This window comes from Euprymna scolopes, chromosome 29 (assembly GCF_053919585.1).
Source record: "Euprymna scolopes isolate OS-2025 chromosome 29, ASM5391958v1, whole genome shotgun sequence".
NCBI lineage: Eukaryota > Metazoa > Mollusca > Cephalopoda > Sepiida > Sepiolidae > Euprymna > Euprymna scolopes.
The window spans coordinates 73,717,534-73,733,430 of NC_136510.1; the positions used below are offsets into that span (position 1 = coordinate 73,717,534).

The following is a 15,897-nucleotide window of genomic DNA, read 5'->3' on the forward strand; positions in this document are numbered from 1 at the left end:
GTCATCGCTACACTCATGATTGTATAAGCATGAAACATTAGTGTCTGTAGGTAAGGTCCCCATGGTCTGGTGGTAAAACACCAGGCTACCTATTGAGCGGTGACGAGTATGATCCTTATCAACAAGTTTAGCCATACTGATGACAAGTGATAGTTAAAAACATGCATATCTATGGATAACTTACTTTTATGCATGTAAAAATATTTAAATATTTGAATAATATATTAATAATTGAAGTGAAAAACGAATTACCATTAGCATATAAGCGACGCTCTTTGTGTAAACAAATCGAGCGGAGGTATTTCGGACGATATCAAAACATCCTTAAACTCACTACTCGTTCAAGCAGCCGCCAATAGCGTAATGGTTAGAAGCCTTGACTGCCGTATAAACGGTCGGGTTTCAATCCTGGCTTGAGGTAGTTGCCTGTCTAGCCGCACTGATGAGCTGTGAAACAGCGAAACAGTACTGTATGTGGATGACTATATATATATATATATATATATATATATATATATATATACTAGCATTTCAGCCCGGCGTTGCCCGGGTGTTTGAGGTGTATGTTGAGCAAAAATAGAAAAAGCGGTCAATTTTTTAAACTTTGACCCCTACTATGACCCCTTAAAATTTATTGTTTTGGGCTCAAATCAAGTTGTTAAGTTAGATCCATGTCCAAGGAATCTATATATAAAATTTCAAGTGTTTAGACTCAAAATTGTCGGAGGAGTTTAGTAGACTTTTCAAAGGTCAAACCGTTGAACTTTGTCCCTTTAACAGCCAAATTTCTGTCCGAAAATGGATTATAAAGATTTTCCCAAATCTCAGTACCCTGTATAGCAAATTTCGAGTCTGTAGATAGAAAATTGACAGAATTATTGCGAAGGGAAATGTACACAGACACACTCACAGACACACAGATACACACACAGACACGTTCACTTTATATATATATATATATATATATATATATATATATATATATATATATATATATATATATTGTATGGTAAATTCCGAAGTGAGTCTTTGGTAGCAGTGAGGTAAAGGGATCCATTGCGTATCTTGATTCTTCCACGGCACAAAGTAACAATCCAAAGTAGGCATAATTCTTTAGTTTCTCATCACCAAAGGAGAAACAAAAGAATTATGTCTACTTTGGATTGTTATCTTGTGCCGTGGAAGAACCAAGATACGCATTGGATCCCTTTACCTCACTGCTACCAAAGACTCTCACTTCGGGATTTACCATACAATTTGGATATGAAATTCAATATCTATTTCATTTTGAACCAATATATAATTTCCTTTACTCTATAATTTAAAAAATTTAAAAACTTTTCATTATGATTTTCTATGTTTATTGTATTTAGCAAATTAGGTATAAACCATTTATAATATCTGCTAATATTTTTCCTCTGAGGAGATGGGTAAACATCGAAAACCTATATGTTAAGGAGATATACTTATTGAAATATATTCTTTGTCTTACATTTAATAAAAATTCTAGATTTAAAACTTAACCATTTCACATCATAAAATTTAAATTACTAAAGTATTATATATATATATATATATATATATATATATATATATATATATATATATATATATATATACTAGCAAAAGTACCCGTCATTGACTGGGTTCAAAAACAGCCTACAGAAAATGGACTCTGATTTATGAAAGTATGATAGGTTATGAAAAGGAAGGGTTGTAAAGAGATAGCTTCGAATTTGGGGATATCAAAACCAAAGCAAAATATGATGAAAGTAAAAATAAAATAGATAAACCCCATAATTTATTATACCATACCTGTTCACACTGAAACACTTATCACAATATTCTGGTCATTATATTAAAAAACCTTGTTAAACTTTGTGACATATTTCCATTCTATGGAGGTCAGGCGCGAACGAACACCTCATAATTTTATTAAACCATATTTCTTTAAACTGAAACATAATTATCAAAGTATACTTACGCAGATAGATATGAAAAGTCTTTATTAAAGTTTGTGCCTATTTCCATTCAATGGAAGCCAGGCGCGAACGCAGACCCCACAATTTTATTATACCATGCCTATTTAAGTTAAAAAATACTTATCAAAGTATTATTATGTACATCTATATCAAAAACACTTGTAAACGTTTTTTTTTTTTAATTTTTTAATTTTTTATTTCCATACTTTGTGGACCAGGCACGTACGCAGACCCAAAAATTTTAATGAATCATCATTATGCCAGATCAAACATACCTATTCCTGTATCTCGATACATCTTCTATAATAATATGTGATCAGTTTTCTATAATAGTCAACCACATAGGAGCCTATTCGTGACCAGACACACACACACAGACGTTCAGCTTTATATTATAGATATATGTATTACATTTTCATCCCAAACAAGGCACATTGCCACTTTGATGTAGAGGCTACTATCAGGGACCTAAGTTGCAGGGGTACTATGCAGGGAGTTTAGCAGCAAGATATCTGTTCACATTACACTTGAACTTGTACCTGTTAGTACAGTTGGAGAAGCAGGAAACCGGAAGAGAATTCCAAAGTCTAGCAGTTCTGGGGAACAAACTATTAGAGTAGAAGGCTTTCCTACATCTAGGGACCTCTACTGTGTAGAGGTGGGACTTCGCTGCTTGTTGGGTTTGTCGGGGTATTTTCGTCGAGGGGGCACAAGGACTTGTAGTTCGTCAAAGCATCCACCATTAAAATACTTGTAAAACAGGCAGCAACATTTCGTCGATCGGACAGGGGCTGAAGAATATATATATATATATATATATATATATATATATATATATATATATATATGTATGTATATGTATATATATGTATATGTATATATATATGTATATGTATATATATATGTATATGTATATGTATATATATATGTAGATGTATATGTATGTATATGTATATATATTATGTATATGTATATATATATATATATGAATATATATATTTATATATATATATATGTATATATATATATATACATACAGGGTGACATACCCCCCCCCAAAAAAAAATATAGAAAGTATATTTAGAACATATGCTGTAGAACGGAGAAAAAAGGGCCAAACATCCTAATGTTTTGATGTGATGATTTGAATATAATAAACTAGTTATGACCAAAATTTCATTTCATTCGGACAAAACATTAAGAAACGGGGCCTAATTAGAGTTAGGGCCCGTTTTTTTGGGGGCGGGTGTCACCCTATATATATATATATTCAATTTAGGTCAAAAAAATTACCATAAGGCAATTTATAATAATTTTGTTTACTTAAATTGAATAAAATAATATATATATATATACATACATATATATATATATATATATATATATATATATATATATATATATATATATATATATGAGGAGGGAATATCCGTGTGCAGGAGTTTTTACAAACCCAGAACTTACAAGACACCGACATCACAAACATATACAACATTATAGAGTACATTCTAACACATAACAATTTTACATTCAACCACAAACACTTTTTACAAATAAAAGGCACAGCCATGGGGACTAAAATGGCTCCCAGCTATGGCAACATCGTCAGCACACACCACCTCAAACCGGCACACTATTACGGATATATAGATGACATTTTTGTCATTTGGCCACACGGTGAAAAGACATTGATGGACTTCTTCCAGCATATCAACAACTGCCATAACAGTATAAAATTCACGATTGAACATTCAACCACACACGTCACATTTTTAGACATTCTGGTTAACATTTCCAATAATTATATCACCACATCTCTACAAACAAAACCTACCAATGGACACAATTACCTACATTGTGAAAGTTGCCACCCAATCGCAACAAAAAAGTCAATCGTATACAGTCAATGCCTACGCATTAAAAGGATATGTACAAACCAATCCGATTATGACGCACGGGTAGGCATTTTAATCAACGAATTTATTCGCAGAAACTATCCATTTAAAGCAATAAAAGAAGCCATGAACTGAGCATCGCACATTAGCAGACACAATCTACTAATATACAAAAACAACAAAACATCCACACGAATACCTATGGTATTTCACTTCATTAATAACGCCAAACATTGATACAACCCCATGAAACATATGTTCAAACAACCACAACAGGACCCCACACTCAACACAATATACAATAACTCCCCCCCCCATTTGTGCCAAATGACAACTCCCCAACTTACACTCTTTACTCAAATCCACTCGGATTAACCGCACCCTCACATCCCAAGGAAACAAACCTTGCAACAAACCCAGATGTCTAATATGTACACATATTAACACCAACAGCACATTTACCCCTCCAGGAACCAACATCCATCTCAAACTCCCTCTCTAAACTGCAATAGCTCAAATGTAATTCATTTTGGGTTTGTATTACTGTACACATAGATTCGAAAAAGTTGTCAAAAAACAAATAAATGTTATCAAAAGCAAGATAAGTTACTTTTCTGCCAAACTAGATATATTTTTCGTGTTTTTATTCAATGTAACATATTTATTCAGCTCGAAAAACATACAGTGTTTACCTATGTATTCAAAAATTCAAGATGGCGTCTCACACCCTCTTTAACACCGTAAGTTTGGAAAAAAGGTGTTATAAATAAAAAACTATACAAAATACTATTAAAAACCCACCGAATATATGTCAACCTATGTCACAGTAACATGTATTGAGCGAGTTTTTAACAGTATTTTATCCGGTTTTTTATTTATAACATCTTTTCCTAAACTTACCGTGTTAAAGAGAGAATCAGACTCCATCTTGAATGTTCCAATACATCGGTAAACACTATGGTTTTCGAGCTGAATAAACATGTTACATTGAATAAAAGCACGAAAAATATATCCAGTTAGGTAGAAAAGTAACTTATCTTTCTTTTGATAACATTTATTTGTTATATATTTGTTTTTTGACAACTTTTTCGAATCTATGTGTACAGTAATACAAACCCCTTATCTTGCCTTTGATAACATTTATTCGTTATATATTTGTTTTTTGACAACTTTTTCGAATCTATGTGTACAGTAATACAAACCCAAACTTCGGAGGTTGGAATCCCCCCCCCCACCTAAAATGTACTTGGAAAAATCGATTTTATAGTGAGATTTAAGAATGGTTAGTCGAAAAAAAGGTGAAAAACAAAACAAATAATCAATAAATAATTGTTACCAAAGGCAATAAATGCTACTTTTTTTTACTTACATTGAATATTTTCAAGCGCTTTTCTTTATTTTATAATAATCTAATGCGGGTGTGTGGGTGCCAAATACCTCCAGATTTTCTAGAATTTCCCGCTAGATTGTAAACGAAATCTCCAGATATAGCAGGAAAACCGCTAAATTGTAACACGGGTCACGTGACAGGAAGCGGTAATAAATAATTGTCCCTAAATAAAAAAAATGGCCTCTCGGTACAAAGAAAACCACATATTTATCATAGAAAAATTAAGTATAATGTTATAATTAAAAAGAAATATATAAAAACACACATGGATATAGTAAACATATTATACCAAAACGTGGAAGCCATCCGTCCAGTGGTTTTTTAGACAATTAATTCCGAACGAACCAACATTTACATTTTTATATATATAGATTATTTATAATTAGTCTGTATATATTTACTTAGATAATATTGATAACTATAAAATCTATAACATACATATTTATATTCATTTAATTAGTTTTGTATAAAAATAATATTAGATTATTAGTAGATTACGGTCTTATAAACAAATAAATAAATATGATGGGCGATTTTCTAAAGAAATTTTTTTTCATGATCTTCAGAGTTTAAGAAGCTATTAACCGTATTATTATTTAAAAATCAACAAACTCTCTCTCTCTCTCTCTCTCTCTCTCTATATATATATATATATATATATATATATATATATATATATATATATATATGAGAGAGAGATATATGAGAGAGAGATATATAAGAGATATATGAGAGAGAAATATGAGAGAGATATGAGAGAGATATGAGAGAGAGATATAAGAATATGAGAGAGATATATGAGAGAGATATAAGAGAGATATATGAGAGAGATATGAGAGAGATATATGAGAGAGATATGAGAAAGATATATGAGATATATATATATATGAGAGAGATATGAGAGAGATATATGAGAGAGATATGAGAGAGATATGAGAAAGATATATGAGAGAGAGATATATGAGATCTCTCTCTCTCTCTCTCTCTCTCTCTCTCTCTCTCTCTCTCTCTCTCTCTGTATATATATATATATATATATATATATATATAGAGAGAGAGAGAGAGAGATGACTACTTCATTTAATCACATAAATTAATATAAGAAGATATAACTTTATGCATAAATTTTCAGTATTTACTTCAACAGTGCTGAATACAGTGCTATTTAAAAAAACAAAAAACAACTAATATGATCTCCCATAATTACAAACAGGAAGACACTGACTTCATGAAAGGTTTTATCCAAGGCATTATATCCGCGACTGCCACTCAAACCATAGATATCGTCTTACCGAAACGTCACATAGACGCATTATCGCATATAGCTAACGACGATAAAATCATTATCACACCTGCAGACAAAGGTGGCGGTGTTGTAATTATGGAAACAACAGAGTACAAGAATAAAATATTTCAACTCTTGCGAGATAAAAATACGAAGAAACTAATTCCTGTACAATACAAATAGAAACTGATAAGTTCAACAAAATGTAGTAGAAATTAATAAACAATAATAAAAACTGGTCTACCTACATAAAGCACCACCCTATAATTCCAACCTTATATGGACTTCCTAAAACTCATAAAATTAACACACCAATTCGCCCAATTATCTCAGGTATTGGCAGCACCACACATAAAATAGCACGAACAATCTCAAAACTGTTAACTCCATTATTAGGCACCATCAGCAAATCCCACATTAAAAACTCCGACGACCTACTCAATAAAATAAAAACCCTTAATATGAAAAACAAAACTATAAACAGACTTGACATAGAATCTCTATATACGAACATCCCCACCAGGAAATGTCTTAATCTACTTCATAAACACCTCAACAAAATAAAAATCGAATTACGTTTTCCAACTAACACATTAATAAACATTATAAACCTGTGTATTGATATGATGCATTTCACATTTGGTGGACTCTATTACAGGCAGAAGTTTGGATTGCCTATGGGTAGCCCCCTAAGTGGGGTCCTGGCGTGCCTGTTTCTAGAGTTTACTGAAAGCTGTCCCTTAAAATATAAATTACCTAAGGGTGCATCGTATTACAGGTACATAGATGACATTCTACTCTTTCTCCCCAAATCGTCGAATATTGATAATGTCATTAACAAACTTAATAAAATAGAACTTACCATCAATTACACTTACGAAACTGAAAATAATAATTCCATATCTTTCCTTGACATACAATTAATAATAATTATAATAATAATCAACTAAAATTCAAAGTTCATCGTAAAACAACTAATAAGAATGTTTATGCACATTTTTACTCGCAACACAACGACAACGTAAAAAAGGCATTATAATTGGATTTTATCTAAGAGCTATGAGAATATGTAGCAAAGAATATCTAAACGATGAATTTGAATATATAGAAACTACATTCAAGAACTTACAATATCCCCAATACTTCCTACTTAACTCTAAAAAAGGGCCTTAAAAATCTATCAAAACCGAGATCAAAATCACACCCAAAAAACCTAACACAAAATAGAAGAATAATTGTTCCCACTTACGATAAAAATAATAACACATAAAAACCTGAACAAAATCGGCTTTCAAATAGTACAGAAAACCTCCCTAACGATAAAAGATTTAGCTCGGAAATCTAAAACTAACAATAATAAACCATTAACACAAGCCGGAATTCATACCATACCGTGCCTTGATTGTGGCAAGATATACCTAGGAGAGACGACGCAAAACCTTGCTAAAAGATTATATGAACACAACAGAGACATAAAGAATAACAATACACTTAATTCTCTTTTCGGTCACATAATGGAAAATGACCATCATTTCGATTTCGAAAATGCGACGTCCCCTAAAGCATATACATAGTAGGTCAACACGCCGTCTGTTTGAATCTGCTCTTACCTCTAACCCTACTAACACTATCAAACAGAGAAAAGGATTTTTTAACATTTCTTTCCACTTATCTAAAATAATATCGCACGAAAATAATCTAGACACTGGTTAATATATATATATATATATATATATATATATATATATATATATATATATATATATATATATTTGTATAATAGTTTTATTTGCATAAACTCCCCCATTATATATAAAATTAAAAACATCAACTCTCTCGTCAATGACTACACCTCTTGGAAAAACCCGCATAATTCGGGCGAAACGTCAAGCCTCCGGTCTTCCGCTTCCTTTTCACATCCTACATCCCACGCCACTGGACTGATCTTAGCCAAACCTGGCATGATGATGGTCCCCTACCTAGGGCTGATGCACACCATTTTCCAAGATTAATGTCAAAGGTCAAGATCATAGCCTATGTATATACACTCTCCTACAGCACACACCATTGGTCCCATCATGATCAAACTTGGCATGATGATGGTCTCCGACCTAGGGATGGTGCATACCATTTTTCAAGGTCAAGGTCAAAGGTTAATGTCATATTTCATGCGACTGTTCATAAACTCCCCCACCTAGGTATGGTGTACATCAAGTTGGAGTTTACCACTATCTAGTGCCGGCCAACTTCTTTGTGAATTTTAATCAGATCATCCCTTCAACCAATCTTGATGAAATTTAGTCTGATCCCTGACATAGGCCCAAATTTATTGTACTGTATCTCTTAATGTTGACCTTCCAAAATAATGTTGTCAAAAACAATTAATGAATTATTAAGGATCCTCTTTTCTTGAGATGCATATAATTCTTTGGGAAAGATTTAAGATAATACTTTCTCCTTTTCAGATACATCCACTTACTGCAAGGGTGCCTGCGAAAAGGGTACCTGGGCGGACAGCAAAGTCCCGCGCAAAGCGCGGTATTTTTGCTATATCTTTGATAAAAGTGTGTTTGTGATACTAAACAAATGTTAACCATCGTGATTCTTTGTACTTATTTCAATTTTTTGTGCAATAATATAAGTGTCAACTTTGATATAACCTATTTGCTTAAAAGTTCATAGTTGGATTTATATAACTTTTGGAAGTAGTTAAAAATTTTAAACACCTTAAGCAAGAGTTGCACTTACAACATTCACTTACTGCAAATATATATATATATATATATATATATATATATATATATATATATATATATATTTGTGTGTGAGAGTTCGTTCCCTGTGGACTCAAAAACGGCTCGGTCGATTTTTATTAAATTTCACGCGAAGGTACTTTATGTGCCTGGCAGTGTTCTTAGATAGGTTTTGTATCGAAATCTCTTTGAAATAATCCGATGAAAGAAGGAACAGGCGACTTTTGACCAAAGTTAACACCTTACACAATCTGATATCACAAATGCATTTGAGAAGTTTTATTACCACACGAGCTGAAAGGCCCGACATATAAAACCAACATGAGTATGACTTCTCTTTATTTTAAAACTAGATATTACTACCATAAAAGCAAAAAATGTGATCGGTTACTGGAACTCAAAGAAAATGTTTTGCTCGCCAATAATCAAATGGAAAATAATACAATAAGCCAGTCAGTACATGAAGAAATTTACATAATCCATGTAAATTATGTTTGAATGCTTATACATACTCCCACCTAAAAAAAAAGGAAAAAAAATCTGTATGATGTACTCCTGACGTAAAGACAATATCGTATCTAAAAATCACGTAAATTGATCAAGTAAATAAAATAATTTTAAACTGCTTAATAGGAATTTATAGGCATTAATAGGAAAAAAAATCGTAAGTTTAAATTATGTTGAGTTAGTCGCTCCTCGTTAAGCCATAAAATTTGAGTTTCTTACATAAAAATAAAACTACTTGATCAATTTACGTAAGTTTTGGAATACGATACTTTTGTTCTATCACGGATACGTACATCATACGGATTTTTTTTTTTTTAAATATTATAGGGGGGAATGTTGGACAAGTACAGAAAATTATTTATCAATTAAAAATCATCTGTGGTGCTTACATTGGTGATATTTTAAACCAACGCATTTCAGCTAAAAATATTATTACGTACTTACACGTCATGGTGAAATAAGTATTAATCCCCCCCCCCAAATATGAAAAATGATCTCGTAGAAGATATGTTGGATGTAATTTTAACAAAAAAAAAAAAAAAAAAAAAAAAAAACAGCCATAATTACATTCTAAAATGTGTTGGCTTAAAAACGACAGACCCTTGATTTGCCAAAGGAGATAAGTCAATTTGTCATACTGAAGTAGTCGCATTACTGTTCCGGCGGAACAGTGTTCCGCATTAAAACATACGATAAAACTCGATAATTCAATAAATTCTATTTTTACTTGTAATTTTTTTTTCTACTGAATCATTTTTCGTAATTTTTGGAATTTATACTAATTTCGACATGACTCGTAAGTATGAAATGATGTTTTCACCTGAAATGCATTAGTTTAAATGTAGATCACCAATGTTAGCAAGCATCAAATCTGTCAATTCAATTCAATTTGTCTCTTACCTGAGGTCGCTGATAAAGAAATCTGCGCCTTCTCCCGACTTTTTAGGACTTCTATCCGTCAATTTGTTTTTCTTCGGGGTCTGACTGGACTTAACTGGTTCAAATGTTTCTCTTCCTACGTGATCGGTCGTATAGTCACAACGCCCGCTTCCTTGAGTCTTGTGATCCCCACTAAAAGATTCGTCCTCTTTAAAATCGAGACGTTCTCTCATCTCCTGTCCGATTGAGATGTCGTCGGGCTCGGGCGGTTGGTGTCTCTCATAATCGCCGCTCGTCGTCTCTTCCTTCTGTTTCATCTGTAAACGCTCTTGCAATGATCGATGTGCCAGTCTCTCTTGGCTAATCTTCGTTTCGTCTAAACTTTCCGCACATTTTTTCAACACAAGGGAAACCCTCTGGTCAAAGGCCGTACGAATTGTTTGCTCGACTTCAAAAACACAATAAGAAAAGAGTATGGTTATTTAGATGACAGTCAAACATTAAACACGGGTAAATAAACATACAGCTTTAGATTAAAAAAAAGTAAAATAAATAAATAGACGGTTACTGTTCAGAGTCCAACCTAATAAAAAGCAAAAAAAAAAAAAAAAAAAAAAGAAAGAAAACGAATCCGTCACGGAACACTGATGTCACATTCCAAAATTCACATAAATTGATCAAGTAGTTTTTATTATTATTTTTTCCAAATCAAATTTTTTTTTTCAAATCAAATTTTATGAAGCAAAGATGCCGTGTGTCTCGATTTGTCATCTTTAATAAATCAAGGGAGACAACTCGATTCGAACCACCGAGATCAAAATTAGCCTCGTAATGGCTACGATTTACTATTAAAATCGCTAAAAAAATGATTTTCTGTCTAAAAAACACTACTTGATCAATTTTCGGAATATGACATTTTCGTAAGTATGTACATCATACAGATTTTTGTGTACTTTTTTTTTAATTAGATTTAATTCTGGATAACAATCTAACAAAAAATAAAAAATAAAGTGTGCGTTCGTTTCTTTTTTTTTCTTTTTATTAAATATCTCTAACGCTAATTTATCGGCCTCCGTCCTCATTTATAGGCTTGTGGGGGTCGCCTGGCCTTTTTTGGGGAACTGACTTCCTCCACAAATAATAAAAATGAAAATAAGAAATCTTATGTGCAACACAAACGGAGGTTTATTTCCGGAATAGAAATAACAAACAATAACAAGCAAAACATAGTTCTCAATATTTCAGAGTTCTTTTTTTTTTTTTTTGAGTTCATATGAAAGATGGAGAGTCTCTTTTTTTTGTGTTCTTTGAATTTTCAAATATGTAACAGAGACAATATTAATGTTCGTCTGTTAAAAGAGAGTATTAATGCGCGGAGCAGTGGAAATGAAATAATTGATGTTTGCACGCGTGGCAAGTCCTAATGAAGCGATGAACTTGTCTAACAGACGTAGGCTGTGGAAAATCCGTAATGGCGCTTACTTTTTCGGGTAATGGTGATATACCATCCTTATCAATTGAATGTCCAAGGAAGTTTACTTCTTGCTGACTGAAAATACATTTGTCCAAGTTTATTTTTAAACCGTAATGGGACAGCTTTTGAAAAATTTGTTCCAAGTGTTGTTTATGTTCGTCGAGGTTTCTACTAGCAATTAGGACATCGTCCACGTAAGCGAATACGAATGGAAGGTCCCTAAAAACCTCGTCTATTAACCTTTGGAAGGTTTGACAAGCGTTCCTAAGTCCGAATGGCATTCTGACAAATTCGTAAAGTCCAAATGGTGTGGTCAGTGCTGTTTTGTGGATATCTTCATCCGCCACCGGTATTTGGTAATACGCTTTTACTAAATCCAGTTTGGAAAATACCGTGGCATTTTGCAGTCCGATTGCAAAATCGTGAATGTGTGGGATAGGGTATCTATCCGGTACAGTTTGTGCATTTAATCTCCTGAAATCGCCGCATGGACGCCATGTTGTCGCGTCTGCTTTCTGTACCATGTGTAGAGGAGATGACCACGCACTTTTGTTGCAACATGCGTTGAAATTCGTCTTTTGCGATCTTGTACTTATCCGGCTTCAGACGTCTGGGGTGGCGTAGACGGGTTGTCTATTCGTTTTAATATAATGCTTTGCATTATGTTTAATATTATCCGTGACTTTGAATGGCTGAGTAAGTTGTGGGTATTTTTGAAACAGCCGACGAATGTACGTCTCTTTAGGTAAGGCAGAACTAATCCCAGTAGACTGGTATCTTGTGGTGATAATACCTTTAATTACGATTTTTGTTAGGTTATCAGTCAGTGTGCGACTAGTCATGTCTACCGATAGATTAAACCGTACTAGGAAATCTGCTCCTAATATTGGTGTCGTCACGTTGGCTATGGTAAAAATCCACGGAAGATTGACGTCTAAATATTTTTCACCGTATGTCGGTATTTGTGTGTCATTAGCTGCTTGGAGGTGGTAAGGCTGTGGAATAGCTTTTTGTTTACGTAGAGGTGGTATCACGCTGATTTCAGCTCCAGTGTCTATTAAGAAGTTATATCCATGATTATTATCACGAATAAAAGATAGACGACCTTTAGTGGAAAATCCAGAGACAGTCGTCGTCTTTACTGGCCGGAATAATCGTTTCCCTGATTCTTGTTTTTAAAAGAACAAGGATAAGTGCAACGCCGAGCTTGTGTGCCGAATTTTTTGTGGTAAAAACAGATTTCGTTCGCTCGTTCCCGTGTGTTGCTTCGACCTCTACTAAGACTTCGTTTTCGGTAGTTCGATCGTTTATTAAATGAGTAACGATGGTTTATTTGCATTAATTCCTGCACTTGTCGAATGAGATTTTCGACCGTCATTTTTAGTCCCGATGTATCGTCGTCGCACGTCTGTTTCTGCTGTGCTTGTGCTGAGTTTACTTTGCGGTGCCTCAGATTTTCATGGATTCGATCTGCCATATCGGCGAGTTTTTCAATATTTGTCTCTTCCGTTATGGGTGCTAGAATTTGTACTGTTGTGTCTGGAAGTTTATCCAGCCACAGACTTCTCATTACATTTTGTTGTCCCCTAGCAATGTACGCATGTATCGCAAAAGTTGTGACGGAGTGCGATCTCCCAATTCTACTTGGGTGAAAAGATTGCGTAACCTTGTTTCGTTTGAAAAGCCTGTCCGTCGTAAGATGGCCTCCTTAAGTTCGTCATATGGGTTGTCTTCTGGCACATTCTCCAATAAATCCGCCACCTCTTCGACGACGTCTGCCGGGAGTTTTTCCACCAAGTAACAGTATTTGGTTCGTTGAGACGTTATCCGCTTTGCGTCGAAAAGGGCCTGGATTTGGATAAACCAGGTCTTTATGTTAGTAGGATTAAATGCTGGTATATTTACCGTTAACGTTGCCAGAGGTTTTTTAACACAGGAAGGTTCCATGTTTGTTTTCTTCGCTCGAAAGTGATTTCAAAGCCTTTAAACTGTCAACTGACTTTTTCCGATGACGCGGAGCTTGAAACTGTGGTCGAAAAAAAATTGTCGCTTTTGCCGCTGAGTCATGGTTGTTTAATAGCTTATAAGATTCCGTTGTGCATATGATTTCTGCGTCGGGTCACCAACTTGTGGGGGTCGCCTGGCCTTTTTTTGGGAACTGACTTCCTCCACAAATAATAAAAATGAAAATAAGAAATCTTATGTGCAACACAAACGGAGGTTTATTTCCGGAATAGAAATAACAAACAATAACAAGCAAAACATAGTTCTCAATATTTCAGAGTTCTTTTTTTTTTTTTAGTTCATATGAAAGATAGAGAGTCTCTTTTTTGTGTTCTTTGAATATTCAAATATGTAACAGAGAGACAATATTAATGTTCGTCTGTTAAAAGAGAGTATTAATGCGCGGAGCAGTGGAAATGAAATAATTGATGTTTGCACGCGTGGCAAGTCCTAATGAGAAAGCGTTGAATGAGTCGGAAGAGTTTAAAGAGACGAAAGAATGCTCGAAAGGCTAAGAGACTAAAGAGATAGATTTTGTGTTTGTGCATGTTTATATTTGATTTGATCGACTCCAAACGAGCTCTAGAAAATCAGTTTTAAAATATGTCCTAGAAGGAATTCCATTGGACGGAAGACATCACATGGGGTGCTTTCAACTAGGTCCGCACCTTTGGTATATAAAGGTCACGCCGGAATTTGCGTGGGTGTCATTTTTCATTTTTTTAACGCGCCGAAATAATCAATTGCACTGCGCGCCTAAATTGTATTTAACGATTTTAAATTTGAATATTAAACTGTGCCAACTGGCACAGGCTCGGCCTCTCTTCCCAAAGCACAGGAACCGTAGTAATGATCCTAACCCCAAGCCAATCATATGCTCAGATTGCATCAACATCAAGAAAAAAGACCACTATCACCCCACCATCTCTCTCCCCTCAAAAAAAAAAAAAAAAAAAAAAAAATTGGAATATATACAGAATACGAGCCGTGTCATTTTTGAGAAAGGATTTCCAACTGAAATTCAATTTTTACAGTATCTTTTGTTTATTAAATTAAGTGAAAATTCAGAAGAGTTGAAAATAAAAAGCCCTATTCCCCACCACCGCCATCATCACCTTCTTCCCATGTTAAGAATGGATTTCTAAATAATAATATTATTTCAGCACGGTTTGTATTCTGCATAAGTACAAAAAAAAATTATGGTTAATGTGCTCTGTTACGCCAACTGAAGACGCCTCAACATTTTTCGATAAATCGACGATTTTTATGGTTTTCAGGTATCCTGAAAAGGAATATCGCAGGGAAAATTAGCGCAGACAAATAGTTTTCGAGATATAAATACCTGTATTTTGAAATGTAAACGACTGGCGGCCATGTTTGAACGGGCGGCATATGAAAGTGGCAAATCCTCATTTTTTTCAGCACAATTCTGAAAGCCGTTCTTAACATTGGGAGGTTAGAGGTGTTTATTCCAAAAGCCGTTCTTAACATTGGGAGATTGGGGTTGTTTATTACGAAAGCCGTTCTTAACATGGGGAGGTTGGGATGTTTATTCCGAAATGCATTTTCTTATTTTCAACCTCCCCATGTTAAGAATGGCTTCCGGAATAAGCAGGTTGGAAAACCAGTACACATTGACCAAATTTTCTTGAATTTGAATTCTTGGAAGTAATATTTTTGATGAAATTAGCTAGAAATGACGTTGAATAAAACGTAGACTAACTTCAC

General features: G+C 33.9%; 1 protein-coding gene across 2 annotated transcripts in view; it reads right to left on the reverse strand.

Annotated features, from left to right (window-relative positions):
* LOC145252716 (uncharacterized) overlaps nucleotides 1-15,897 on the reverse strand; it is a 61,606-nt gene that overhangs the window by 43,565 nt on the left and 2,144 nt on the right. Inside the window, exons 1-2 of one of the 2 annotated variants that reach the window (XM_080112555.1) lie at nucleotides 15,512-15,852; nucleotides 10,713-11,139 (exon numbers count right to left, since the gene is read on the reverse strand). In XM_080112555.1, coding sequence (XP_079968681.1) covers nucleotides 10,713-11,008 — 296 coding nt within the window. In that variant the 5' untranslated portion in view covers nucleotides 11,009-11,139; nucleotides 15,512-15,852. Of the gene's footprint in view, nucleotides 1-10,712; nucleotides 11,140-15,511; nucleotides 15,853-15,897 lie in introns of those variants that run through there. The other variant, XM_080112554.1, reaches the window with a different exon arrangement.